Raw genomic sequence first — 26,613 nt, forward strand, 5'->3', positions numbered from 1 at the left:
ACCCAGTTATAAACAGTATACCTGAGATTACATTTAGATCTCACCCAGATAATTCAGTCAGATATCCTGACCTCAAGATACTAGATATAATCATACCTGTAAAGACTCTTTTCTCCTGTTAAATACTCTTTGAGTCCAGAGATTAGGACCTTAATACCTTTGGGACTGTTATTCCATCCAGCATAACTAAAAATAGCACATGTGCAAGAGCAATATACACATACATATTTTGTTTGGGGTTTCTTATCTCAGCATGATGGGATCATATAGTATTTATAATTTTAGTGTGCCAAAGTGATAATACAATGGGTAAGGTGTTTACCTTGCACTTGATGGACCTGTTTGATTCCCGGCATCCCATACGGTCCTTGCCCTTCACCCCCACCCCCGTTCCAGTGCCACCAGGAGTAACCCCTGGGCATTGCCAGGTATGACCCAAAAAGCCAAACAAAACAAAACAAATTTCAAAAAGTTCCCATACCTATTTACATTGCCATAATTTTGGGGGGGAGATGATCAGAAATATAAAGTTACTTTATCACTATCACTATTACTATCATCCCGTTGATCGTCAGTTTGCTTGAGCAGGTCCAGTAACATCTCCATTCGTCCTAGCCCTGAGATTTTTAGCAGCCTCTCTTTACTCGTCCTTCCCAGTGGTGCCACATTAGAGGCTCTTTAGGGTCAGGAAAATGAGACCCATCATTGTTACTGTATTTGGCATATGAATATGCCACGGGGAGCTTGCCAGGCTCTCCTGTGTGGGCAGGAAGCTCTTGGTAGCTTGCCAGGTTCTCTGAGAGGGAGACTAGGCTATAAGATATCAGGAGCTTGGTTTTACAGTCTCTGGATGATGGCCGTTGATGGGATTACACACGTCCCGGGCAGTTTGTGGGTGTGACCGCCTAGCTACTGGAAAATAAGGGATCTGGGCAGAAAGAAGAGGCCCTCTGCCCCGATCCGAGCAGGCTTGGAGATCTCAGCCCTGAGTCCCGCACACTTGGGTTCCTCTGCCAGTTCCTTCATGTGTGAGACTCCTCCAAGCATGTGGAGAGTGGCCTTGAGCATGGCTGTGGTGGGTTCTGGAGGTCTTTGGCTGCCGGGGCTCTGCTTGGGGTGGGGAGGGAGACACAACCCACCTTTCTTTATATTGATGAGAAAATATAAAATTAGTTAGGAAAGACAATTTTTCAAAATAATTTTCAGACCAGTTTTAGATTTTCAGAAAGGTTGAGAGGATAGTATAGTGTTTACTCTAGATCTAGTCATCATAAGTTGTGATCATTTATGACAATGAGTCAGTTTTAATAATTATCATTAAGGTTTGTGCTTTATTCTGATTTACTTAGTTTTTTTAAAAACAATTTTTCTTAGAGAAATGTGTGTGTGAGAGAGAGAGAAAGAGGGAGAGGGAGAGAGAAAGCATATTACAGTAGTGATACAGTAAACAGACTGTAATGATTTACTTAGTTTTTACGTAATTGGCCATGATAGTTTTTTTTAGGTTTTTCTTTCTTTTTAACGACCTTGACTATTTTGAGAGTTTGGAATCCAGATATTTTGTGTGCTGCTCCTTTTACAGTAATTGTTCTGGGTTTTTTCCCCATGGTAAGAATGGGGTCATGCTTGGAGGACTGGCTCAGGAGGGGAGATGTGTGCTGAAAGTAGACTGTGGACCAAACATGATGGCCACTTACTACCTGTATTGCAAACTATAACATACAAAAGGGGAGAGGTAGAGTAAAAGGGAATACTCCTGCTACAGAGGCAGGGTGGGGGGCATGGGGTGGGAGTGGAGGGAGGGATACTGGGAACATTGGTAATGGGAGAATGGGCATGGTGGAGGGATGGGTACTCGATCATTGTATGACTGAAACGTAATCACAAAAGTTTGTAAGTCTGTAACTGTATCTCATGGTGTTTCATTTTCAAAAAAATTGTGTGGGGGGGGTTGGAGCAATAGCACAGCGGGTAGGGCATTTGCCTTACACGTGGCCAACCTGGGTTCGATTCCCAGCATCCCATATGGTCCCCCAAGCACCGCCAGGAGTAATTCCTGAGTGCAGAGCCAGATGTAACCCCTGAGCATCACTGGGTGTGAACCAAAAAGGAAAAAAAAAAGAATGGGGTCATGGGAGGAAAGCATTAGGTAAGGTGCATTTTCATTACACATGTCTAGGGGCCATACTGTTGACATGGTTTAGTGCTGTTGGTACTGATGTGGGAGGAACTGTGCTTGTCAGTTTCTTCACCATAAAGTCTCTCTTCTTGGGGAGGGGGCTTTACTCTCCCCAGTACTCTCTGCCTACATGAAGGCAGAGAATCTGCATATATTATTTGCATTTGTGAGGGTAGATTGTATTGAGATGATCACATGTCAAAAATCTGATCAAATTGTTATATCACTTCCAGTGTTTACAAAGGAGACTTGTTTTAACCTTTGTGACATTTTCAATGTGAATAAATTAGTCTTATCTTGAAAGACTCCTTTGTAATTCACCATTTTTGGGATTTCTGAAATTACCTGCTTATTTTCATACTTTCTCAAAGGTTGTTGAGAAATAAATTATACCAATTATTTTCTTACAAAATACATATTATCTGAAAAAACCAAAGCTGCACTTAAAGTTGCATTGACATAGGAAAAATGAATATGCTATTTATATCAGTGAGAAAATGTAGGGGTGAAAAACACAACATTATTAATTTTGCTGTTGGCCTTGTCATTCTCTTTTCTTGAGAAACCCTGATCTCTGCAATGCCAGATCTTTCTCATAATTTCAAAGTGTTCAGTGTAGTTCTCTTTGAAGCAGTTTAATACCTATCACATTGTTTGGCAAAGGGATACCATGCTTCCCTGCTGGCCTGTGAGCTCCATGGACCATATGTTCAGCTTCATACTGCGTTCACTGTGTCCAGATCGAAGGGTTTGACTGTCCATTGCACATTATGTCAAACTCTTTCAGAAATAGCAATGGTTAACAATCATATTTAGAAGTAAATGATTATAACAGTGCTTTGTGGGAACGTTAGTTTACAAATTTAAATAGTTTTAAATTTAAATAGTTTTAAAGGAAAAAAGTATATCCATACATATGTTGTGTATATATATATGTATATGTCTTGCCTTTGGCTGACCCAGGTTTAGTTCCCCGGTATCCACCAGGTGTGATCCCTTAGCACATGACTAGGAGTAAGCCCTGAGCATTGCTGGGTGTGTCCCAAAGACCAAAAAAGAAAAAAAGAGTGACTCCCCAGATTCTTCTTACCTGATAAAGAGACTTCACTGGCTAGTTAGATTATTGTTCTCATGTCTCAGGATTCTTTGAATTGAGGTCTCTGTAGGATTGGCTTTTGAATTGTCAGTTTTTTTCAGTTGGAGTAGAGCAAGATTAGCTCATTAAGCCTCTGCAACTGTGAGGGTAATATGTTACCTAAACTAGCTTCTTAAGTTGTGGATTGTGATCCCAGATGGGATCCATGTACCTTTAATTGTTTAAAGTTCTGTATTATTTACCTATATGATTTGTATACCATTTTCATATACCTTTATACCAGGTCATAAAATTCCTTGTGGAAAAAGGGGTTGTAAATGGAAGTTTAAGGAGCTCTCATCTAAGCCAGGACTACCAATAGGGTGAAACATAAGACAAATAGAGAAGTCCACTGATTATGACAGTTTTGATATTAATTTACTGCGTTGATTTCTCTGACTTCACTGGATTTTATTTAAGATCTGATAGGAATTTTTCAAAAGTATAAAATTTCCGTAAAAAAATTTTATATGGCAGTATTCATATGCCAAATTATTATTCATATGCCAAATATGAATATTATTCATATGCCAAATATTATTCATTTGCCAAATACAGTAACAATGATGGCTCTCATTCCCCTGACCCTGAAGAGCCTCTAATGCGACACCATTGGGAAGGAAGAGTAAAGAGAGGCTGCTAAAAATCTCAGTGCTAGGACAAATGGAGACGTTATTGGGCCTGCTCGAGCAAATCGATGATCAAGGGGATGACAGTGTGACAGTGATACAGTGATGTATATATACATGTATATGAAAAAGACAAAGTAAATTTAGCAGAATGTTAAGTGTTATTTCTGGGTCAGGCCGCTATTTTTTTTTTTTCATGTCTCCTAGGAATTTATTATTTTATAATTAGGAAGTATCAGAACACATTACCTGATATTTTCATAATCAGATCAAATGATGTGCCCTTTAATAAAAAAAGGCACTTTAATAAAAATGTTCTCTCTCAAGTGGCTCTCTCTGGGATACATGTGAATTCCAGAATTAGGTGAAAAATAATCAGAAGATCTAACAGACTTTATAAATCCAAGCCATTTGTATTCCCCTTGCTTTTTTCCTTAGGATAATTGAACAGTGATGGATTAGAATTAGACTGCAGTAGAGACTGAGTGGGGGAAAAATCTCCCGGCATCCCTTCCTGCGGAAGCATCAGCTAAGTCAGTGAGTGTTGCTGCCACTTTAACTGACAAGTCTTAAATTCGGCTCCGGGAGGCTCTGGGATGCTGGCAGCCCCCTCCTGGGCAACTTCTCTCACTCCCGAGAGAAGAGAGTCTCACTGGCGGTCAAGAAATGAAGCTGAAATTGAGGATTTTTGTTGGCTTTTAAATTGAGACTCGTTTCTACTTCTTCTTCTTTTTTTGATGATTTTTAAAAAACCTGGTTGAAGAGAGAGAGAAAGGCATCTTTACGGTGGGGCTATCATCATCCCTCCAAAGTTACAGCTGCTCCAAATCTGTGAGTATGTTGCATTTGTTTAGCTGCCCTGTGGGGATCTGTGTACATTGTTCTCTTTTAAATTTGCGATGATTTAATTTAAGGAAAGCTATGCCAAATGAAAAACAAAATTGCAGTAAAATTTCATTGGAGACCTGCAGTTTTTGCTAGTTGACATTGTCTTCACCAACAGCTTAGGTCAGACTTGCTAGGACTCTCCCCTCTGCCTCAATACCATCCCACCCAGCTTTTTTATAACTTCCTAAGAGTGCGTGCTGAATCAGAAAAAAGAGCTGAATCAGAGAAAGAGCCGCTACGGAGTATGCAGAATTCCCGGGATGCCATGGCCAGTTTACTGCAGCAGCACCAAGGTGTGCTTGGGGCTGCAGAACAATGGAAGGGTGATGACGGGCTCATTTTAATTCACGGTCCTGATATTCTGTCCTTCCTTACAGGGTTTTGTTTTGTTATGATGATAAAAGCTTTGAAAGAAAGATCAAGAGGAATACTCTCAGAATAGCCTGAGTTGATAGTCTGAGTTTTCACCAATCTTTGTGTTTCTTGGAGATTTCCTTGATTTCAGTCTCTTTAACAGATCACAGTAACTGGGAGTTAGCAGAAAGTGACCTTTGCACGACCACCCTTTTCTGATTTTGCATTTGAGTTGGTGCCATTTTTTTTCCTCTCCTGATGACGCAGACCCTTTAGTCCAAACATCTGTCCTTAGTCATTGTGTCCCACTTTTCCTCTTGAGAATTCACCGGAGACTAGAACTGCATCATTGCTAAATTAATACTCTTGAACATGTTATGAAGATTGAAGATTAAATTATGGTTTCCACTATAACCTTCTTATATTCTTGATTTGCCTTTGTTAAATGGAAGTCTTGCTATTTTAGTGAGCTGATTGATATCACTGATCTCATTTCTTTATCTTAAAATCACATTAGCTAATGCAATTTCTAAAAGTCGGGTGTTTAGAGATCATTAGTCAAAGTACTTTTAAATATCATTTGGGAACAGTCATCTTTGTAGATGCAGAATGAATATGTTTGACTTTGGGTGACACACACTTTAATTTTTTTGGATGCCAGTATTTTGGTTGTTTTCCTGCAGGATAAAATAAATCAAGGATTTTTTTAAAAAAAGAAACTACCACCCAGAGATCAAACATCTGCTGTTTTTATTTTTAAACATTTTGTCATACTGAAACACAGCAATTTCAAATTTAATTAAGAAGGATTTCTAAAAATAGGAATTCGTCTTTAGTTAGATTGGCAAGGACTTCATTCATTCATTTTATCCATTCATTCATTCAAGCAGTATTCACATTTGACACAAAGTTCTTGCTAGGCTCGGGGGCTATGATGCAGAAAAAGGTATTGTTTTCGGTGGGTGTAGATATTTAGGCAGGTAAATAGGACATATAAAAATTACTTATTTCATAAGAATTGCAATATATTTTCAACTGTATTTGTATTGGTACTTTGCTGCCAAGCATATGTAGGAGATCCAAATACTCTTGATCTGTGCCAGATCTTCTGAAGCCACAGAGAACCTAAAATGTTTGAGCTGGGAGGGTTTTGGAAAGGACTAAATTAGTTCAACACGCAAGTGGTTTTAAGTTAGGAAATAAAACATTATTATTGCTTTTGGAAGCACTCACAGTCTAGTGGGAGAGATCTTGGTTATGTTTGTATATTCCAGTATGGCATTGGTTCATTAATAGAATAAATATTTATTTGGGGTCTGCTGCCGTGTTGGGTACTTCTGGGTAAGATAGACATGCCTGCCCTGCGAGAGGTCTTAAAGGTTATGGGAGAGAAATGCCATGTTGCTGGTAGAATGCTTCAAAAGGACAGACTTCAATACTTTTACTGAGCCTCTGCTATATAGACCAACCACTGTTTGGTACCTGTGTACTTTCTCTTCCCTTCTGCCCTGTGAGTGAGTTACTGTCTCAGCAGTAATAAATAAGCAAGTACATCCAGGCAGAAAGGAGTTATGTAATTTGTTTAAGGTTGCCCAGGTTGTGAGTGGCAGTGTTAGAACTTGATCCTTAATGTGGCTTAATTTCAAATATCAGCCTTGTCTGGTCGTCCCCAAACATAGCTCTGTCAGAATTCCTAAAGTATTGGAGTGGGAACTGGGGTTATTAGATACTTCTCTGGTGTCTCTGGACAACTAGGCTTAATAGTACACATGCATGTTTATATACACATTACCATACTGATATATATGTGTACATGTATATGACAGTCATATTTTTATGGGAAATGTTTTGATTTCTAACCTAGTGACTTTTAAGCAAACCCTCAGAAAATCCCATATTTACAAATTGAGAGTTTATAACTTTCCATTCATGCTCACTGTTTTTTCATGTGATTAGCTGAAGGCTCTATGTGGTTTTTTGAACTGAACAGTGAGGGAAGAAGTTGAATCTTCTTGCTCTGTCATCATTTTCAAATTTTAGTGAAGAAGAAATGAACTAGATTTTTTTTTAAAGCCTAAATTGTGTCTCTGTTTCTTCAGGGATAAGAGTGTTAATTGGTCTTACCACTTCCCTTCTATAGATGAGGGAAACATGTGAAGAAGTTACATCTGATGTCCAAGGTCATTCAGGGTTCTGACGGACTCCATCATGCGGGAGTTGGTGGATCTGGGCTCCTTTAAGCGACTGTGTTATTTCAGTAATGAGTAGGTTGATGGGGGAATGTAGGCAGCCCATCCATCCCTATCCCTCTCTCTCTCTCTCTCTCTCTCTCTCTCTCTCTCTCTCTCTCTCTCTCATTAAAGCCACAGTTCATGCCAGGATACTTGTGTCTTGGAAAATGTTTTAGTATTTTTTTTCCTTTTTTTTGCCTCATGCAGAGAACTCCCTAACATTTTGCACTTGCTTTTCACTTTTTAGCACCACTTTACACTTATGTCTTTGACTCATTTTAGAAAGGGCAAGACTGCATATAATGGCAGATTTCATGAACATGAGTTTGATAATGAATTTCATGCATGGTTTGCTTTTCTTTTGATATTTCATTAGTCCACAGGTGTGGAAAGCCTTTGTGGGCCATTCAAGTGGCATGAATTGGTATTCTTTGGTGATTATTTTAAATTAGTGGGTTAGAGACTCTTATTTCACAGGTGACTGTTGTATTGAGAAGAGGGGAGCATGAGAGCTAGACTTAAATTTCTCTCGTGGCTTAGGGCTGTAGTCATTATCTTCTTAGTTGATGGGTGGGTCCGAATTTGATCTTTTCTGTCATGCTGCACAACAGTTCCTAATACGTAGCACTTAAATACTTTTCTCCCTTAAGATTAATTTAAGGCTTTGTTGTTATTTTAGTTTGGGGGTTTTTGTTTGACTGTTAGGGGCCACACCCAGCTGTGCTCAAGGTGTCCTCCTGGCTCTGCACTCGGGGAACACTCCTGGCCAGCTGGGGAACCAAATGGGGTGAGGGGGATTGAGCCTGGATCGGCCTCATGCAAGGGAAATGCCCTACCCACTGTACTATTGCTCCGCTCTGTTGTGTAGTTTTAAAGCATTAACTTCTCTATAAGACAAAACTAGTTTTGGGTTCTTGCTTGATAGCAGGCTGAGTAAAAATAGTATACCAAATACGAAAACAGCTGCAGCTTAAGAAAATTAAACTTTGGGACTTTCACTTGATTATTTGCATGTTTCCTGTTCTGTTTTATTTGTCTCTCAGAATATGTGATTCTGGGAAAAGCCCTTTTATTTACTGAAAGCTGATCTTTGAGAGTGAAGGTCATCCAATAATATATTCATGGGTGCTTTTTTTCATCTATGTATGTCACATAAAATGTCAAGGCTTGAGACTGTGTTTGGCATAGGGTGCTAATATAAAATAAAAAAAAAATCCCATTCACATGTTAGTAACTTGTTGAACACCTCTTGACTAAGACTGCATTTCTGTCTTAAACCTCTAATCTGTTTACCACCACCACCACAAAAAAGTAGATCAACATGTATGCTGTGATGTGTTTTAAATTCTGACTGTAAGGATTCCAGATAAATTATTATTGCATGTGAAAAAAAGATTTTGGGGGCTGGAGCAATAGCACAGCGGGTAGGGCGTTTGCCTTGCATGCGGTTGACCCGGGTTCGATTCCCAGCATCCCATATGGTCCCCTGAGCACCGCCAGGGGTAATTCCTGAGTGCAGAGCCAGGAGTAACCCCTGTGCATCGCCAGGTGTGACCCAAAAAACAAAAACAAAAACAAAACAAAACAAAAAAGACTTTGGGGTAGCTTTTATTTATTTTTCCTACTCGTGGATTATGAGAAAAGTGAAAAGGAAACTTGTTTCCAGCCAACATTGTTTTTCTAACCATTTATTTTGATTTTTGAACTTTCTTAGGATGCGATTTTTAATTTTATTTTTAAATTTTTTCGTGAGGTTTTTTTTTTTGGTAACACCCAGTAGATGGCTCTGTGCTTTGGGTTCACTACTGGTAGGGCTTGGGAGACCAAATCCTGCATTAATTTGCTCTATATCTAGAAAACGTCTGCACTCTAGCTTGCAATGCAAATGGCTAATTTCCGCCTAGCTAGCCTTTGCTCTCTGACTGCAGGAGGCACCAGCCGCTGAGCAGTGGACTGGAATTTATCTGTCTAATGGGAAGTTTTTGACCCCAATTATGCAACTCTTAATAATATCAGCACCTCTGCACCACTTGCATTCCTTATATTTCTTTGTTGCTTCAGTTTAAAGGGACATTTTAGAAAATAAAACGAATTTCCTCCTCATAATGTCCCTGTGAGGTAGACAGAAGCAGGTATTGTTATCCTTTCTCTGAGTGTGTGTTGGGGGGAGTGGGGGATGGGCATATGGACGTGTATTTTTATTCTCCTAATTTTTTGTTTTGTTTTGTTTTTTGTTTTGGGGCCACACTTAGCAGTGCTCAAGGCTCACTCCTGGCTGTACATTCAGGGATCACTCTGGCAGGCTCAGGAGGAACCATATGGGATGCTGGGGATCAAACCTGGGTCAGCTATGTTCAAGGCAAACACCCTACTCATTGTACTATCACTCTGGACCCTTTCTCAATTTTTTTATTGTAATAAAATACACATATTAAATCTGGCATATTAACCACTTTCAAAATTTTAGTTAACAATTTTTGATTTGGGGACACACCCAGTGGTACACAGAGGCCACTTCTAGCCTCATTACCCCCAAGTATGGTGCTTGTTAGCGTCCAGGGATTGAATTTGGAACTCCAAAGAGCAAATCATTCTTTGTAGCCCCCTCTGGCTCTCTCTCTGGCCCCGTCATTCAGCCATTTTAAACTGTAAAATGAAGTATTATTAAATGTGTTCAAAATACGCAACTATCTTCACCATTCATCTCCATTTTTATCTAATAAAACTGAAGCTATGGCTCTTTATAAATATACCCCTTCCCAGCTCCTCTGGCTACCACTGTTTCACTTTCTGGTTTGTGTTCCTCTACATTTTTGCTGACGAGGACACCGAGGCCCACTGGGTGCGTGGTTCAGAGTGCATTGCCCACCAGTGACTGGCCCACTGGAATCCAGCGTTCTGCATGCTTCCTCTTCAAGGCTGTGTTTGGGTGGTAAGAAATGATAAAGAAGAGACTAGGTAGAAGTTTGAAGAATTTCAGTTAGAAATAAGAGAACTCTCCAATAGGGATGTGGTATTTTTTTTTTTCCCCTACTTAAGTCGGCAAACAAAAGCAATGGACTGGAATGGAAGCTGCTCATATCTCTAGCCAAGCTAACATTCCTTTGTAGTTTGTTTAAAATAATATGAAGGAGTACAATTTGCTTGGCCAAAAGAAAGAATTTGAAAAGGTACAGTCTCTGGTTGGAGTTTCCAACTCTGTCAGTGATTTGCTATAGTTATGGGTAAGGAAAACAGTGTCTGTGGGGTCATTACTTTTGAAAAAGGCAGTCCTATGTCCATTTTAAAAATTAACTTTTAGCCTTATTTTTTGGTTTTGTTTTTAGATCATACCTGGCAGTGCTCAGGGGCTGTTGCCCATATGCTGCTCATGACTGCTCCTGGCAGTGCTCAGGGATCCTGCAGCACTGAGAATCGGACCTGGACCTTCTCTATGCAGGGCAGGCACTCGTCCCCATTTTGCCATCTCTCCAATTCCATTGTTTTGTTTGGGGACTATATGCAGCAGTACTCAAAGGCTACTCTTGGCTCTATGCTCAGAAGTCATTCTTGATGGGAGCTGGGCAACTTTATGCTGTGCTGAGGATAGAACTGGGGTTGGTGACAAGCAAAACAAATACTTTAACCCCTGAGTTGTCTTCCTCTGAAACCCCCGTCCTCCCATTGGATCCCCATTTTTTAATAGACTCTGTGTATGTGGTGTGGTATGGTATGTGGGGTGGGGTGGGGTGTGTGTGTGTGTGTGTGTGTGTGTGTGTGTGTGTGTGGTGTGTTGCCAAGATTATAATCCAGTACCTCACATTCAAGGCAGCACTCCATAGAGATGTATCCCTAGACCCTCCATATTTTTTTGTTTAAATCTTTAAATTTTTTACGGTCTGAAGCACACAAGCTGAAAGTACACATTTATGTTTTAAATGCAAATGAATTTCCATTCTTTTTTTAGGTAATAATTTATTCATTTAAGCACTGTGGTTTACACAACTGTTACTGGTAGAGTTTTATACATAACACTTCTAGTGCCACACCCCCCACCAGAGTGTCTACTTCCCTCTACTATCATCCCATGTTCCCTTCACCCCACCCTTCTCCCCTGTGGTGAGCTTCCTACCAGATTTTAGTTCTTAGTTTCTCTCTCTCTTCTGTGCGTCTGTTCCCCCACCATGTTTCTTTATATCCTACATATGAGAGAGATTATTTGTCTTTCCTTCTTTTTCTAACTCCACTAAGCATGATACTCTCCAGATCCATTCATGTACCAACAGATTGAATGACTTCGTTTCTTTTACCCAAGTGGTGTACTGTTTGTTGTACATATGTGCCCCAGTTCCTTTAATTCAGTCATCTATTCTTGGCCATTAGGGCTGTATCCAGATTTGGGCTATTGGGACTAGTGCTGCAATGAACATAGGGATGCAAGTGACTTTTCTGAATAGAGTTTTTGACCCCTTGATAGATGCCAAGAAGTGGAGTTGATGGGTCTCATGAAAGCTTAATTCTTAGCTTTTTCAGAAGTGTCCATATTGTTTCCTGAAAAGTGTGGGTCAGTTGGCATTCCTACCAGTAGTGAATGGATGCATGCATGCATACTTGCTTGCTTTCTCTCCTGCCTCCCTCCCTTCCTCCTTCCCTCTTTCCCTCCCTCCCTCCCTCCATCCCTCCCTCCCTCCCTCCTTCCCTTCCTCCCTTCCTTCCTCCCTCCCTCCCTCCCTCCCTCCCTCCCTCCCTCCCTCCCTCCCTTCCTTCCTTCCTTCCTTCCTTCCTTCCTTCCTTCCTTCCTTCCTTCCTTCCTTCCTTCCTTCCTTCCTTCCTTCCCTCCCTCCCTCCCTTCCTTCCCTCCCTCCCTTCTTTCCTGCCTCCCTCTCTCCCTCTTTCTATCAAGGAACCTTGTTGATATGGTTCAAACTTGTTGAATGTCATCTGTTCCAAGTTCTGTCTCTTATTATTCATGCATTTATATTTTTTGTTTTTTGTTTATGCTCGGGCTTTGCCTTGGGGGGCATCATATGAGGTGACAGAGATTGAACCCAGGCTGGGTTCATGCAAGGCAAGTGCCTTCCTCTCTGGCCCCAAAGTTTAGTCTCAGGTTTTCTTGGGATTAGGGGAGAACTGAATGTCATATCGAGAAAAATCTAAGCTCCACATCAGGCCTTTCTCAATGATCCTGCCCCTTGGCCTCTGGATTCTAAAGTAGGAAGACACTCAACTCTTAGTATTTCTCTCCAGCTGATGGCAATTGTCTTTGCTTTGGCCTGTCCTCTCTGCCTCTGTCCACCCGGCCCCCAAGCACCTGTAAGAGCTGGGTTTGTTGGCAGGCCCAGCTCCCTGAGGGCTTGGCATTTTCCCTCAGCATTGACTGGTGTCCTCTCCCATTTGCTCTCTGTCTCTGCTCTTTGCTATAGGGTAAGCTAAGCTGTTTCTGAAAATATTTCATGGACTGGGGCTTGGTGGGTGGAAGGAGGGAAACTGGGGACATTGGTGGTGGGAAATGTACACTGGTGAAAGGACGGGTAATAGAACATTGTATGATCAAAACCCAATCATGACCAACTTTGCAACTGTGTATCTCACGGTGATTTAATTTAAAAAAAAAGAATTTTTTTTTTTATTTTGCACTGTTTCCAAATTTAGGGGGAAATTATGAGAACAATACAGAACTTCTGTATACCTTTAGTCTACCTTTAACATTTTAACACATTTGTTTATTGTTCTCTCTCTCTCCACATTATTACCTATATTTTGGAGTCATTCCAAAGTAGGATGTTGCTCCAGAGACGGTGGTCTAGAAGGATGGGTTTGGACTTTTCAAGGGAGCACAAAACGTGGAAAAGGCTTTCATGGACTTTCCTTTTCTCTGTATTCCACTGACTCCTTTTTCTTCTGAGTTCACTTTTCTACTTTCCTGGGCTCTCCCTTGAATTGAACTGGCTTATGGACCTTTCTCTCCCTGACTGTTGGCCACTAATTACATTCCCAATTGTTGATCTTTGAACAGTGTGTCCAGAACATTGGAATTATCAAATGTGACCAGCCACGGGTGGTGCTGGGTTTTATGTGTGCTAAAAGTTGATTTGTTTGACCAGTCCTTCAGCAGTGTTACCAGCAGTGTCCACTTGTTTTTTCTTTCTTTAATTTTTAAAATTTTATCAGGTAGTTCACAATATTTGATTACATTTAATATTCAAACACCAATCCTACTGCCATTACACCTTCCCACCACCATGTTTGGGATTTTCCATCCTAAGCCCCAATTCCTCTCCCAAAGCACAACCGAAATAATATGTTTCGTATTGTCTGATATGGAAAACCACTGAAAATGCTACAAAAAATTATTCATAGGGGAAACTGTGAAGATTGTTCTATTTTGGCAGGGGCCATTAAGACATTCTTTAGGATATCACTAACATGTTGTTAAAGGTTTAGTGATGTGAGCTTTTGTATATATATCAGAAAATATGTATATATGCATATATTATATATTTCCCTCTATGATTGGTTGCCTACTATTTGAACCCCATCAAATGTGGTGCGGTACTCTTAGAGAATGGGTACGGAGTGTCTCATGGTTTGCCCAGGAATACTTTCACTCGTATTCCTTGAGTGGCCTTGAGCGTGATGACAGTGAGGTTGTGGAGGTTTTCGGCTGCTGGGGCTGGGTCTCTTGGGGTGGGGAGGCTCTCACCTGCCCCACTCAGGGGCACCCCGAGTGAAACAGCCTGGTGTGGGGTCGGGTGGCATGGCTCTGGTGGGCGTCATGTTGCTCCCTTCCAGGAGAAAAAGCCATGAGAAGATTGTAACAGTGTCCACTTGTGAAATATTCCTAGGAGTTTACACTTCGATGGGTATTCAGGTGTGTGTGTGTGTGTGTGTGTGTGTGTGGTGTTAGACTATTCTTTCCTTTCTAGATACTTACTATGCTCCTATAAAAATAGATTAATTTGCATCAAAGAGATCATTGTATTGTATTCATAAGCACACTTTAAAATAATTCAGAGCCTTTTACCATGTTGCTAAGTAACATTCTTTTTATCCAGTTTCTGTTCACTTGGATTTTTTAATTTTAGCCCAGATTTGGAATTGATAATTGAGCCTCACTCAGTTATCATCTTTGAGAGCATGAACTACATGACTTTGTGTTTCTTGAAAATAAGTACCTTGAATTCTGTATATTTATGAGTGATGGGATTTAAACTTTACTAAATTTAATCTATTATTTGAGTACTTTGTGTTTTTTCAGACTGTGGTCCATCCATCTTTTGCTATTTTCCCCAGTTTTATTATTCCTGCAGAATTGCTTAGCTTTTGCTTTTTTCTTGGTCTCTATCTTAGTTTCTAATAAAAAAAAATAATTCAGGATGGGGTAACACAAGGTACCTTTCATGTGAGTGAAACCAGAGCCCCTAGTAGCAGCCCTGCTTATAGTCACATATCACTTAATGACTGGGATACATTACTAAAAAATGCTTTCTTAGATAGTGTCATCATTGTACAAATGTCATACATTGTAATTACACAAACTTACATGCCTCCACCTACTTTGTAACTAGACTACATGGTATAGTCCAATAATTTTCAGTACTGATGATTTGACCCAGTTATCTATCTGAAGTTTTTTAAAAAAACAGGGTCTGAGGAAATGGTTCAAGTGATAGAGCACAGGCTTAGTGTATGTATGTGAGGCCCCCAGTTTGATCACTGGCTAATGTCCTCTCACCCCCCCACAACCCCCAGCACCAGCTAGTGTAATCCTGATGATTGCTGCACTGCTGGGCCCTCAAGCTCTGACAGGCCCTGAGTGACCAGGGCAATGAGGACTGATGGGAATGGCCCAGAGGCCCTTCTAGCACCAGTGAGATAATGGGAGGCTCCTATTTGGATAAATAATTGTAAACTGCTGGCAGAGCATACTGGGACATCATTTTGTATGTGGTCCTTTGTTGACAGAAACGTGAAGTGAAGTAGGACTGCATATGGAAATTTGCTCTCTGCTAGAGATTGCAGCATTCTTCAGTCTTGTGTAAGCGTAATGCTGAGAGAGTGAACACAGGTCAAGGATTTTTCACTTAGGTAATCAGCAAGATGGGAAAATTAGTTCCAGGTGCAATTAGGGAATTGAAGATTGGAGTAGGAATTGTTAATATCAATGTAAATACTCTCCAACAAGACAATAAAACCCTAATTTTAACAGTCAAATTATTTGCATAGTGGTAACTAGTAAATCACACTTCTGTCTTACACGTTCCTCTCTATTCCCTGCACTTGTCAACGTACTTGACTCGGAGGACACACATTGGAAATGCTCACTGAATGGCTTAGTGAATAACATACACCCTCCAATGCTATGTTTATGTATACACAAAGAACTTCACGTGTATAAAATTCAAGTGTTTTAACTGGCAGGACTAAATAAGTTTGTTTGCAAAGTCAATCAAACTGGCTTGTCAAATCAAATATTCTTTTTATCTTAGAAAAAAGTGAATAGTAAATCAAACAAAAATATCTTCTGGAATGTTCTTTAGGTTGAGATGATAGATAGTACTCCAAGATCACATTGAGAGAGCTTTTTTTCTCCTTTTTCGTGGGGAGCCATATCCATTAGTGCTCAGGGGTTACTCCTGGCTCTGTTCTCAGGGATAATGGCAGGGCTTGGGGGACCATATGTGGTGCTGAGGATCAAACCCACGTCAGCCTCGTGCAGGGCAAGCAAGCACCCTTACCAGCTGTACTGTTGCGCCTGCCCCACATGTTCGTTGTCTTTTGTCTTTATTTTCAAGCTAACAAGTAGCTGGAAGATGAATTACTCTTGGTTTCATAATTGCTAAATATATTTATTTGCAATGTTATTTTATCTATGTATTTACAACGTTTCTTATTTTAGAAGAGAAAATATGAAGTCAGAGAGATAATACATGAATAAGATGCTTGCGTTGCCTATGGCTAACTCAGGTTCAATTCCTGGCACTACATATGGTCCCCCCAAGTACTGCCGTCTGGTGTGGTCCCAAGCAAAAAAGGGGAGGGGGTGGAGAGAAAAAGAGAAAGAGAGAGAGATGATTCTTAATAAAATGAATTCTGGACAGTAGTTTACATGTATGAAGGTGTCATACAAGTTATATATATGAATCTAGTGCAACTTATTTTAGCAGAGCCTAATGTCAGTGTTTTATGCACATGGTATATCAAATAATTGCTTTTCTCCTATTCATCTGTTTTTGTCATTTTAGTTCTCAGAACCATCCAGAGACCTTAAAAAAGGTTAAAAAGTTTTACTTCCCTAAGAACAATATTTATTTTTATAAAACCTATAGGTATACATTTATTTGAAAAAACTATTTTCCTAGCAAAAGACCTTAAGGGCTATATATGCAGATACTATACTATCTTTGGACAGTGAGTGGTAGGGTGTTAGAATTATTTTTGTTTGTGTATATTAGAATAAAAATAAATGTTATTTTATTTGGGCTGAACTTTATTTTTTTATTTTTTTTTTTTTTTGGCTTTTTGGGTCACACCTGGCGATGCACAGGGGTTACTCCTGGCTCTGCACTCAGGAACCGCCCCTGGCCGTGCTCAGGGGACCATATGGGATGCTGGGACCCGAACCCGGGTCGGCCGCGTGCAAGGCAAATGCCCCACCCACTGTGCTATCTCTCCAGCCCCTTGGGCTGAACTTTAAAAGTATTCTGTATATAACAAGATATTTTGTTGCTTAGTTTCAAAATTTACAAAAGGAAGGTGAGATGTCCTAAATAAATGGAGGATTTTTCTTTGTGCAGTTGTATTTTTGTGGGCTTTTCCTGTAAGAATGAAACTAAAACCGCTCTCTGCCTTTTTCATTAACAGGTCTCGGTCAGCTATGGCAGCAAGCAGCCATTACTGTGCTTCATTTGACACAAAACAGACATCTGGACTACATGGAACATCTAATATGAGCAGGTCAGGATGGAGTTATGGGCATATCTGGGGGTTCAGGGCCAGGCAGCCTAACTCTGTGAACTGCACAATTGATCTTAAACTAAAGCTTTGTGATTTACTAACCCATGAGAAGTGGAGAGGTCCAGGCAGGTGTTTTTCAAATTAGGAAGGATGCTTACGTGCTAAGGAAGCCAACAAATAAAAAATACTGTTACATGAAAGCAGAAACAAAACTAAATTAGTATTTTGGGACATAATATCCTTTGGAGTCTTCTCTTAATCTTAATTTTTTAAATAGTCTTGGATAACAATATAACCTCATTGGAAAGCAAAAAGAAAATTGGGAAGCAAGTGGAAATATAATCCCTGCCACACAGATCAATTAGAGTTTAGAATTCTGATGTATTTCATTCCAGTCTTCTCTAGGCAAGTTCTTCTTGATATGATGCGGCCAAAGGCTTTTCATGGAATAGAGGTCTCAGGGCTTACTTCTGGGTCCGTACTCAGGTATTGCTCCTGGGGCTTGAGGGGCAGTTCTGGAATCTGGTCAACAGAGCCAGGAGTTGTGAAGAGATCTGTGTGGATATGCCAGCTGCATTATCTCTCTGATGCCTAGCTTGGTGTTTTACAAAGCAATTGGGGCAGGGCAGGAGCTAGGCTGCAGTGGCTGAAGTGATAGAGGCTGAAGATTCATAAAGGAAAAAAAAAAGAAATAATTTAGAGTCATAGTAAGGCACAGTATTACATTTGGAGGTTTCATAATCCTTTAAAAAAATCATTCTGGAAGGTGCAGAGTTAGGGTTATCTCTTGCATGTGGCTGATCTGAGTTTGATCCTTGTCACCGCATGGTCCCCTATATATCTCAAAGTACAACACTGAGGGCCCCAAAGCACTGCCCCAGGAGTCAGGATCTCAACTGCATCCTCTGGCCCCGCCACTGAACCATTTGCCTGGCTGACTTGAGAATCACCAGAGAGGCACACTGGCCTCGTGAGCATCACTTGGAAGATTAAAAACTATTTTTTTTTTAAAAAAAACAAAGATTCATACTTTGCCTTTTAATCCACAGTTAAGTTTTCTAATATTTGTGGAAAAACAAGTCCTTTTCAATATATTGTGGCACAGCCAAAAATGGCATCTACTAAGTGGAGCAGAGTTTCAGGCATGGGTAGTAAGCGTGCGGGAAATTAGGTCGCACAGAAGCTGGGAGCATCTTCTCTAATGTATTTCCTCACAACACAGATACCCAGTTCACATGCTCTTCAACACAGCGTTATGAGGTAGACTAGGAGGACACTGTGTTGAGCACTGTTCAACAGATAAGCAAACCTTGCTATTGGGTGACAAACCCACGGTAGTGGTTAAATTGCAGCTCGTTTCTCTGTTTACTCCTTCCGGGCCAGTGTGCCTTTACTGAAGCCATTTGCTTTGTGGGTGTGATAACTTTCCTTGGCAAAGTCCAATCTTACCAAGTGTTTTGACATCGGTAGTTCCTTTCGATATGTCTTTCAACTCCAAAGAGTCTTCCCATAAAAGAATCTTGATGTGCCGGTAAATATGTGGACAATGCCTTGCTTTGAAATTCCTAGAATTATTGCTGGTGTCTTCACAGGGCACTGATGACAAAGTTTCAGGAATTTGTGAGTTTTCTGTTCATCACTTTCAATCTGTTGTCACACTGTTGAAGTTATTCAAGAAGTTTTGTGGTGACGACTTTGGGAAAAATGAGGAAAGACTTTGCACTTTGGTCCAGAACTACTTCATGTTAGATAAGTCTTTATTAAATGAAGTTGACAGAACACCGTCTGGGGATGTGGCTCAGCAGTAAAGTGTGGGTTTTAATTCCTGGCTCTGCAGAAATTAAATAAGTTAGGCACTGTGTTGTTCAGACTTCAAGCCTATTTTTCCCTGGGGAATGGAATGTGACAAGCTTACCTATTTTAAACTCTTTGAGATTTTTCTGGGGACCAGAGCAATGGTACAGCAGGCAGGGCACTTACATTGCAGATGACTGACCTGGATTCGAGTCCCCGCATGCCATAAGGCCCTCTGACCGTTGCCAGCAGTGATGCTTGAGCATAGAGTCAGGAGTAAGCCCTGAGAACTGCCAGATGTGGCCCCAAAACAAATGAACAACAAAAATCTCTTAAGATTTTTCTTTTTGATCTACTTGAGAAATCCACAGGAGCAGGAAGTGGAAGTAGAATATGCGTTCAGGGCTTTGGGATTAAAAAATGTAAATCCTTTATAGAGGTTTTAAAATTAAAATATATTTTTTTAATTGGGGCTGGAGCAGTAATAGTAAAGCAAGTAGAGCACTTACCTTGCAGGTAGCCAATCTGGGTTCAATTGCTGGCATCCCTTATGGACCCCTGAGCTATTACAGGAGTGATCCCTGTGTGCAGAGCCAGGAGTCAGTCCAGAGCACTGTCAGGTGTGGCCTACCTCCACCAATTCTTTTTTTTGTGGTTGTAGTATAGACTTTGCGATACTTCACTTCCCAACCCTAAATTATCAGCTCAGAGGGTAGGGGAAAAACTAAATTGCCAACGCAATATGGGTGCAGACTACTAATGGCTTGAATTGAATTGCTTAATACAGGAGTTATAGAGTTACTTGGGGAGGTTGAATTCCAGAAATTTTTTTAGGGGAATGAAGTTTTCAAATGCCTAAGTCATTAGGATCAAATTTTTATTCAGTCTTGTAAGGGGAGAGTGGACCCTTTATGGTTAGTAAAGAATGTGGGATAGAAAGAGTTTGATGAGTTTAGGGTTTTAATTTTTCAAGATAAGAGAGTCTGAAAATTGGTTACACAACAGTGTAAATATACTTAATGCCACCAATATGTACACTTAAATGATTAAGGTGGTAAATTTTGTATCATTATGTATCTAACTAAATTAGAGAAAAGATATTGCTGGGTAGTAGCCCAGACATTATTTACAGAATTTACACTTACATATACTGTTGTATATGTACACTTACATATACTGTTTACACTTACATATACATATACAGAATTTACATATACTGTTGTTTGTTTGAGGGAGACACCCCTGATGGTGTTTAGGGTTTTCTTACTCCTGTGATCAGAGATCACTCCTGGCAGTGCTCAGAGGACCATTAGTGGTGCTGGGGATTGAACCACGTTGGCCTTAATCCTTGTGCTCTCTCTCCAATCCAGTTATTTAAGAGCACTTAAGCTAGCTTTCTTTGACCTCCTTTTTTTTTTTTTTTTGTCTTAGGAGGTTGACAAGTGTATTTCCCATGCAGTTGAGACTCTTAGACTGTCCCCTTTTGGGAAGATCTGTCCTCACTTAAGGGGGAGAAAACTGGGAGGAGCTCATGAAAGCAGAGGCAGCGTTTTTGTGTGTTATCTCTCTTTCTCCCTGAACTTAAATTTTAGTGTTTCTCTTTGCTTTTTTTAAAAACATTTATTTATTTATTTATTTTATTATTATTATTATTATTATTTTAATTTTTATTTTATCACCATGCGGAAAGTTACAAAGTTTAGCGGCTGCGCGGCTCGGATGTGTCCCAGTCCCGCAAGCCGGAGCCGTGTTAGTTGCTGCTCAGTGTCACCAGGGCTCCATCTGGAGAAGGTGTGCTGGCTGCACCTCCTCCGTCCAGCTCCCCGGTGTTGCTGGCCCGGTTTCGGGTCCGGAGCATTTCTCCGGCCGCATTGCTCACCAGAATGCCTGGCCTCTTCTCTGTTGAATGTGGCAAGATGGCGCCGAGGGTGGGTCGAGGGCGTGACTTCCGGTGGCCGGGACCACTTGGAGGTTGGGCTGGCGCTGCCCCACTCCAGTTCTCTTTGCTTCTTTTTGAACTCATTTGGTATTACCCTTATTAGCTTACAGATCTTGGCTTTATTGTTCATGGTGTCTAGCATTTTTACTAGCTACATAAACCAGAGGTGGGATCTTTGCCCAATAAAAGTCATTTGAAAATACATCTTTTAGACACTATTGAGCAATACTAAATCATCACATTTACAAACAGGAGCTTATAATCATACTTATTAATAAACCAGGATAAGAAGAAAAAGCAGTAAGCAGAAGTAATTTAAAGGAATTTAATATATCGTGTTCTGACTTTGTAGACTAAATGTTTTAAAATAAATACACACACTCTCTCTCTCTTTTGGACTCACATACCACTGCATTTGTCCTCTTAACACCTCTATTAAAATAGACATTGCAGGGAATATGTTGGTACCATAGAAGCATCTTTAGATTAGAACTTTTATTTTTCTATTTGGACCTGAAGGATAAGTATATAATTCATGTAAGGAGAGACCAGCCACTTTTACTTTTTTCAAAAAATAATTCTATGTAATTATTACTTTTTGGGATTTGGAGTCATATCTGCCAGTTCTTGGGGGCTACTCCCAGCCCAGTGCTCATGCTCATGTAGGAATCAAACCTAGGGCCCTCACATGCAAAGCATGTGGTCCAACTGTTTGCACCATCTATCACCCTACTTTATTTCATCTAATGCATTATTAACAGTAGCATCTTGGCTTTACAGAATCCTTGCTGTTCTTCATTAGGCAATGTTAATACCTATTGAATAGTTATTATGTCTTCATATCTTTTTAGTTTTTACAGAATTACTAAATTCTTCTTATTTAACATCCACACGAACCCCCTCCCACCCCCACCCTCTTGACCAGGTGTCTCTGTAATCTGGTTGTCTAGCCAGAGGTGCTTCTGAGCCTCCAGATTCCATAGGGCTGAATCAATAGATCAGAGAATTATTGGCCTGGAGTGCTGAAGGACCAGAGATATGGATCAAAAGTGCAGATAAGATCTTGACTTTGCTTGCAAAAGTACTCTGGACACTCCACAATTGCTTAATAAAGTTCTCTGTGGAGTAAACTCTTATCTTAATATTTGGTTTCCAAATCCTAAGTGTTTATATTTTGCTTTTAGAGAAATTTGCTATTTTTGGCATAAATCTAAAGTTAGTGTGATACTGTTTAAGAGGTTCATTTCTGTAGGGATCAAGCTTTCTGCCTTTTCTATTTTTGTTTATATGGACCCACCCAGGGGTGCTTAGGCACCACTAAGTTTGGGGCCATACCGGCTGGTGTTGGGTATGCACTTCCATGCAGTGCCAGGAACTCAGGGATTCAGCACATGCTAAGCGGGTTCCCTGCCACTTGATCTGTTTTCCCAGCTTTGTTAGTTCTTTTAGTTTGGCTATTATGAGAGATTGTGTTGGAGGGCCAAGAAATGGCTCAGGGAGCTAGAGCTGTGTTTTGTATTCAGAAGGCTCAGGTTTGATTTTTTGCACTGCACAGTCCCCTAAGCACTGCCAGGAGTAATCCCTGAGTACCACAGGATGTTCACACATATTCACACACACACACACACACACACACACACACACACATGCACAATGTGTATCTAAGCTTGTGCTTTTATTAGTTTACCTGAATTTTATAGCTATATTGTAAATAGTTAGAGCAGGTTTACTTATCCCCATCTTACAGATAAAGTAACTTAGAGTCTTGTTTAAAGTTATTAACTGGGAAATGGTGGGGATAAGACTTCTTAACTGTATCGCTGTCATCCCATTGCTCATCGATTTGCTTGAGTGGGTGCCAGTAACATCTCCATTTGTCCCTGTCTCATGCTAGTGTAGCCTGATGGTGTATTGGGGGCTCTTTCAGGGTCAGGGGGATGAGGACTGTCATTGTCACTGTTTTTGGCATAACGAGCATGCCATGGGTAGCTTGCCAGGCTCTGCCGTGCAAGACTTTTCTTTCTTTCTTTCTTTCTTTCTTTCTTTCTTTCTTTCTTTCTTTCTTTCTTTCTTTCTTTCTTTCTTTCTTTCTTTCTTTCTTTCTTTCTTTCTTTCTTTCTTCTTTCTTTTTAAGTAAATAGATTTTATTTAGAGGTTTCTGAGGGAAGGAGGAAAGGATAAGTGGGAGAGAGAAATAGTAAGAATAACACGCTCAAGGGAGAACACGGGCTTCTCCAAGGGTGAAGGAAGCCCCTACACATTACCGAGCTTTAGACACAAAAGTATGAAAGCATGAAAGTACACATCTCAGGAGAGGAGATGCAGGCGACACATGTGCTCGGCCATGTGGGCACAAGCAGCGCATGGGCTCAGGCAGCATATGCGCCAAGACTTTTCTTAAGAACATTAAATACTTTGTTTGATATTTTGTCACATCCAGGAATGCTCAGGGCTTACTCCTAGCTCTGTGCCCAGGAGTCACTCCTGATGATGCTTTGGGGACCCTATGTGGTACTGGGAATCAAACAGGGATTGGTCAAATGCAAGGCAAGTGCCTTAACCGTGGTATAAATCTCTCGCCCTAAATCATCAGTGTTTTAGCATATTTTTAAATCAACTTAAAAAAAATCATAGAGGTTACATAAACAGAGTTCAATAACTTGGAAAGAGAAAAGTCACCAATTATCTCTGTGCCTAACATCAGTCAGTGTAACCTGTGAGTTCTCAAAGCCAGAAGCAGGCACATAAATGAAAATGGCCTCAGGGCCTTGCTATCTGGTTTTCCAGGGCCTCAGTTTCAGTGGACTTAGACCATAAGGGAAATCTGTATCTGCTGCTTTTGTGGCATAGGGGATCAGAGACCCAGAATAAAGTAGAAATTTTCTCTGTCCTTGCGCAGACTGCTGTCTCCTGCTCCCTTGACCACAGTAGCCTTTGCTCTCTTCCCACCACATGTATCCCCATGTCATGGTATGCATCTTATAGCCTTAGTTCAAAACAGCTACATGTTCCACTTCTGTGTGAGTTTTGATAAGAAAACAGCTTAATACATAATGCTTCAGATGTTCTGAACTTATTTTTTTCATCCTCTGCCTCCCATACATATTTTTTGTTTTTTGCTTTTTGGGTCACACCTGGCAATGCACAGGAGTTACTCCTGGCTCTGCACTCAGGAAATACTCCTGGTGGTGCTCAGGGGACCATATGGGATGCTGGGAATTGAACCTGGGTTGGCTGTGTGTAAGACAAATGCCCTACCCACTGTGCTATCACTCCAGCCCCATGCCTCCCATATTGATACTTAATTCTTTCTGTGCTGTGATCATTGTTAGCTTGTTTTGTATTATACAGTTGATTAGATAAATAAATGGGCTATTAAAATAAATGCCTTTAATTAGTTATGTACCAGACAGCTGTGAACTACTGAAGGCTATTCAGTTACAGAGTAATGATCATAATAGCAGATATTTCTTGAACATATTTATGCAGCAGATTCCACATTAAGTACATTATGTGTATCAACAGCACAATCAATAAAGTGGTTACTTTTATTAGCTTCATTTTATGGATAAAGAAATTGAGTGTAAGAGAAAAGAAAGATTTACTATGGTTCTATGTAGTTGGATGAGGGAGAAGAAAATGAATAGAAGGATCTGACTCCAGAGTTTAGATTACTCACCTACTATATGAAATAAAGTTTGCTTGCAATCCAGCTTATTAAGCAATTATTAAACAATGGTATAAAATATATGTAATATAATACCCAATTACTAGTATACATAGGGTTGTATTTTTTTCTTTTAAAAATATGACTCAAAAACTCATTCTACCTTTAAATGAATATATTATCAAAATAAGAAACTGGAAGAAATAGAATTTAGAGGGGAGGGCTCACTTGGGGTCCACAACCAGCATGTTCAGGATTTACTCCTGGTTCCATGCTTGCAAGTTGTTTGTCCTGGTAGTATACAGGGGATCATGTGGTGTCAGGGGTAGAACTCAGGCCTCTAGCATGGAAACATATTGGACTGGGGAGATAGCACAGGGGGTTAAGACACTTTTCTTTCATCCTGCCCACCTTAACCCAAATGGTCTCCTCAGGCACCACTAGTGGTGACTACGTAGCACAGGGCCAGGATTAACACCTAAGCACCATTAGTTCAACCCCAGAAGTAACGAAAAAATAAGAGCGTGTGCATATGCTGCAGCCCATTTAGCTATCCCTCTGGTCCCGGAGAATCTTCACTTTCCTTCTTGTACAAGATTTTGTTTGTTTTGGGGCCACACCCGGCAGAGTTTAGGACTTTCTCCTCGCTCTGTGCTCAGGGACCACTCCTGGTGACACTCAGGGGACCCTACACAGTGCCAGGGATTGAACCTGAGTCTACAGCGTGCAAGGCAAACACCATACTGCTGTAATATCTCTCCAGTTCCTCATTTTGGGATTTTTGTGGTGATTCTTTTAGGTAGCTATGATTGATTTTGTTACTGACTGTGGACCACTGAGTCAGTCTGTATACCCTTTATCATCCCTGGGGGTCAGGGGTGCAGGTGGGCTTGAGAGTTTATATGCTGTAATCAGAGGGTCAGTTCCACCAGAAAGCTTCCTGCTGGCTCTGTGTTCAGAGATAACTACTGAGTGTGCTCAAGCGACCAAAATTGGTGCTGGGGACTGACCTCCCAGTCTGCCATATGCAAGGCAAGTGCCTGCTGCTTTTATCAATCTGAACCCCTTGATTTGATCTTTTTAGTTGAGATCTGAATAGCAAGAAGGAATCAGTCCTGGGAAGGCCAGGGTGAGTCTAGGTGACTTCACACACTATATGGATGACAGATAACTAAGGTGCAATTTTGTTTACATGCTTGAAGAATGAATGAATGAATTTGGGCAGTTTGATGATTCTGAAGTTCAACATTAAATACGTCAAAATAATCACTGTAACTGTTCACTTATTTACTAAAATATTTTCTTATTAAAAGTGTTACATAAGATCTTTCTTTTAGAGATGGCTCTATTTCTAAAGAATATTTTTTTCTTTGCTTTTGGGGCCGCACTCAGAAATGCTCAGGGCTACTCCTAGCTCTCCACTCAGGACTTAATCCTGGTGGTACTTGAGGGAACATGTGGAATATTGGGGATTGAACCTGGGTTGGCTGCATGCAAGGCAAGTGCCCTACCCACTGTATTATCTCTCTGGCCCCACGAATATATTTATATCAACCATAATAAGCAGATGATTTTTCAAAAACATTGACCAATTACTCCCACATATGTAAAAATAAATACGAGTTACAGAGTTTATTGAAGTCATTAATTAATGAGGAAACTTGGCAGATGCTATAGTAAAGTCAGTGGAAAAAATCAAAAACAGCACAAATTTGTATGATGTGAAGGATTGTTGAAGTGAATGTGAAAATGCACCGTAATTAGTTTTTTTTATAATGTTGGAGAAAAGTCATCTGAGCCTATTTATCAGGACAGAATTTATACATCTAAAACATTAACATTCACCTTGCCATCAGTTACT

General features: G+C 40.4%; 1 protein-coding gene across 2 annotated transcripts in view; it reads left to right on the forward strand.

Annotated features, from left to right (window-relative positions):
* Positions 1 to 26,613, forward strand: part of TTC39B (tetratricopeptide repeat domain 39B) — a 113,490-nt gene that overhangs the window by 42,353 nt on the left and 44,524 nt on the right. The window contains exons 1-2 of one of the 2 annotated variants that reach the window (XM_055122692.1): positions 4,532 to 4,774; positions 17,260 to 17,352. In XM_055122692.1, the coding sequence (XP_054978667.1) occupies positions 17,273 to 17,352 (80 nt within the window). In that variant the 5' untranslated portion in view covers positions 4,532 to 4,774; positions 17,260 to 17,272. Of the gene's footprint in view, positions 1 to 4,531; positions 4,775 to 17,259; positions 17,353 to 26,613 lie in introns of those variants that run through there. The other variant, XM_055122687.1, reaches the window with a different exon arrangement.

This window comes from Sorex araneus, chromosome 1, assembly GCF_027595985.1.
Source record: "Sorex araneus isolate mSorAra2 chromosome 1, mSorAra2.pri, whole genome shotgun sequence".
NCBI classification, from domain to species: domain Eukaryota; kingdom Metazoa; phylum Chordata; class Mammalia; order Eulipotyphla; family Soricidae; genus Sorex; species Sorex araneus.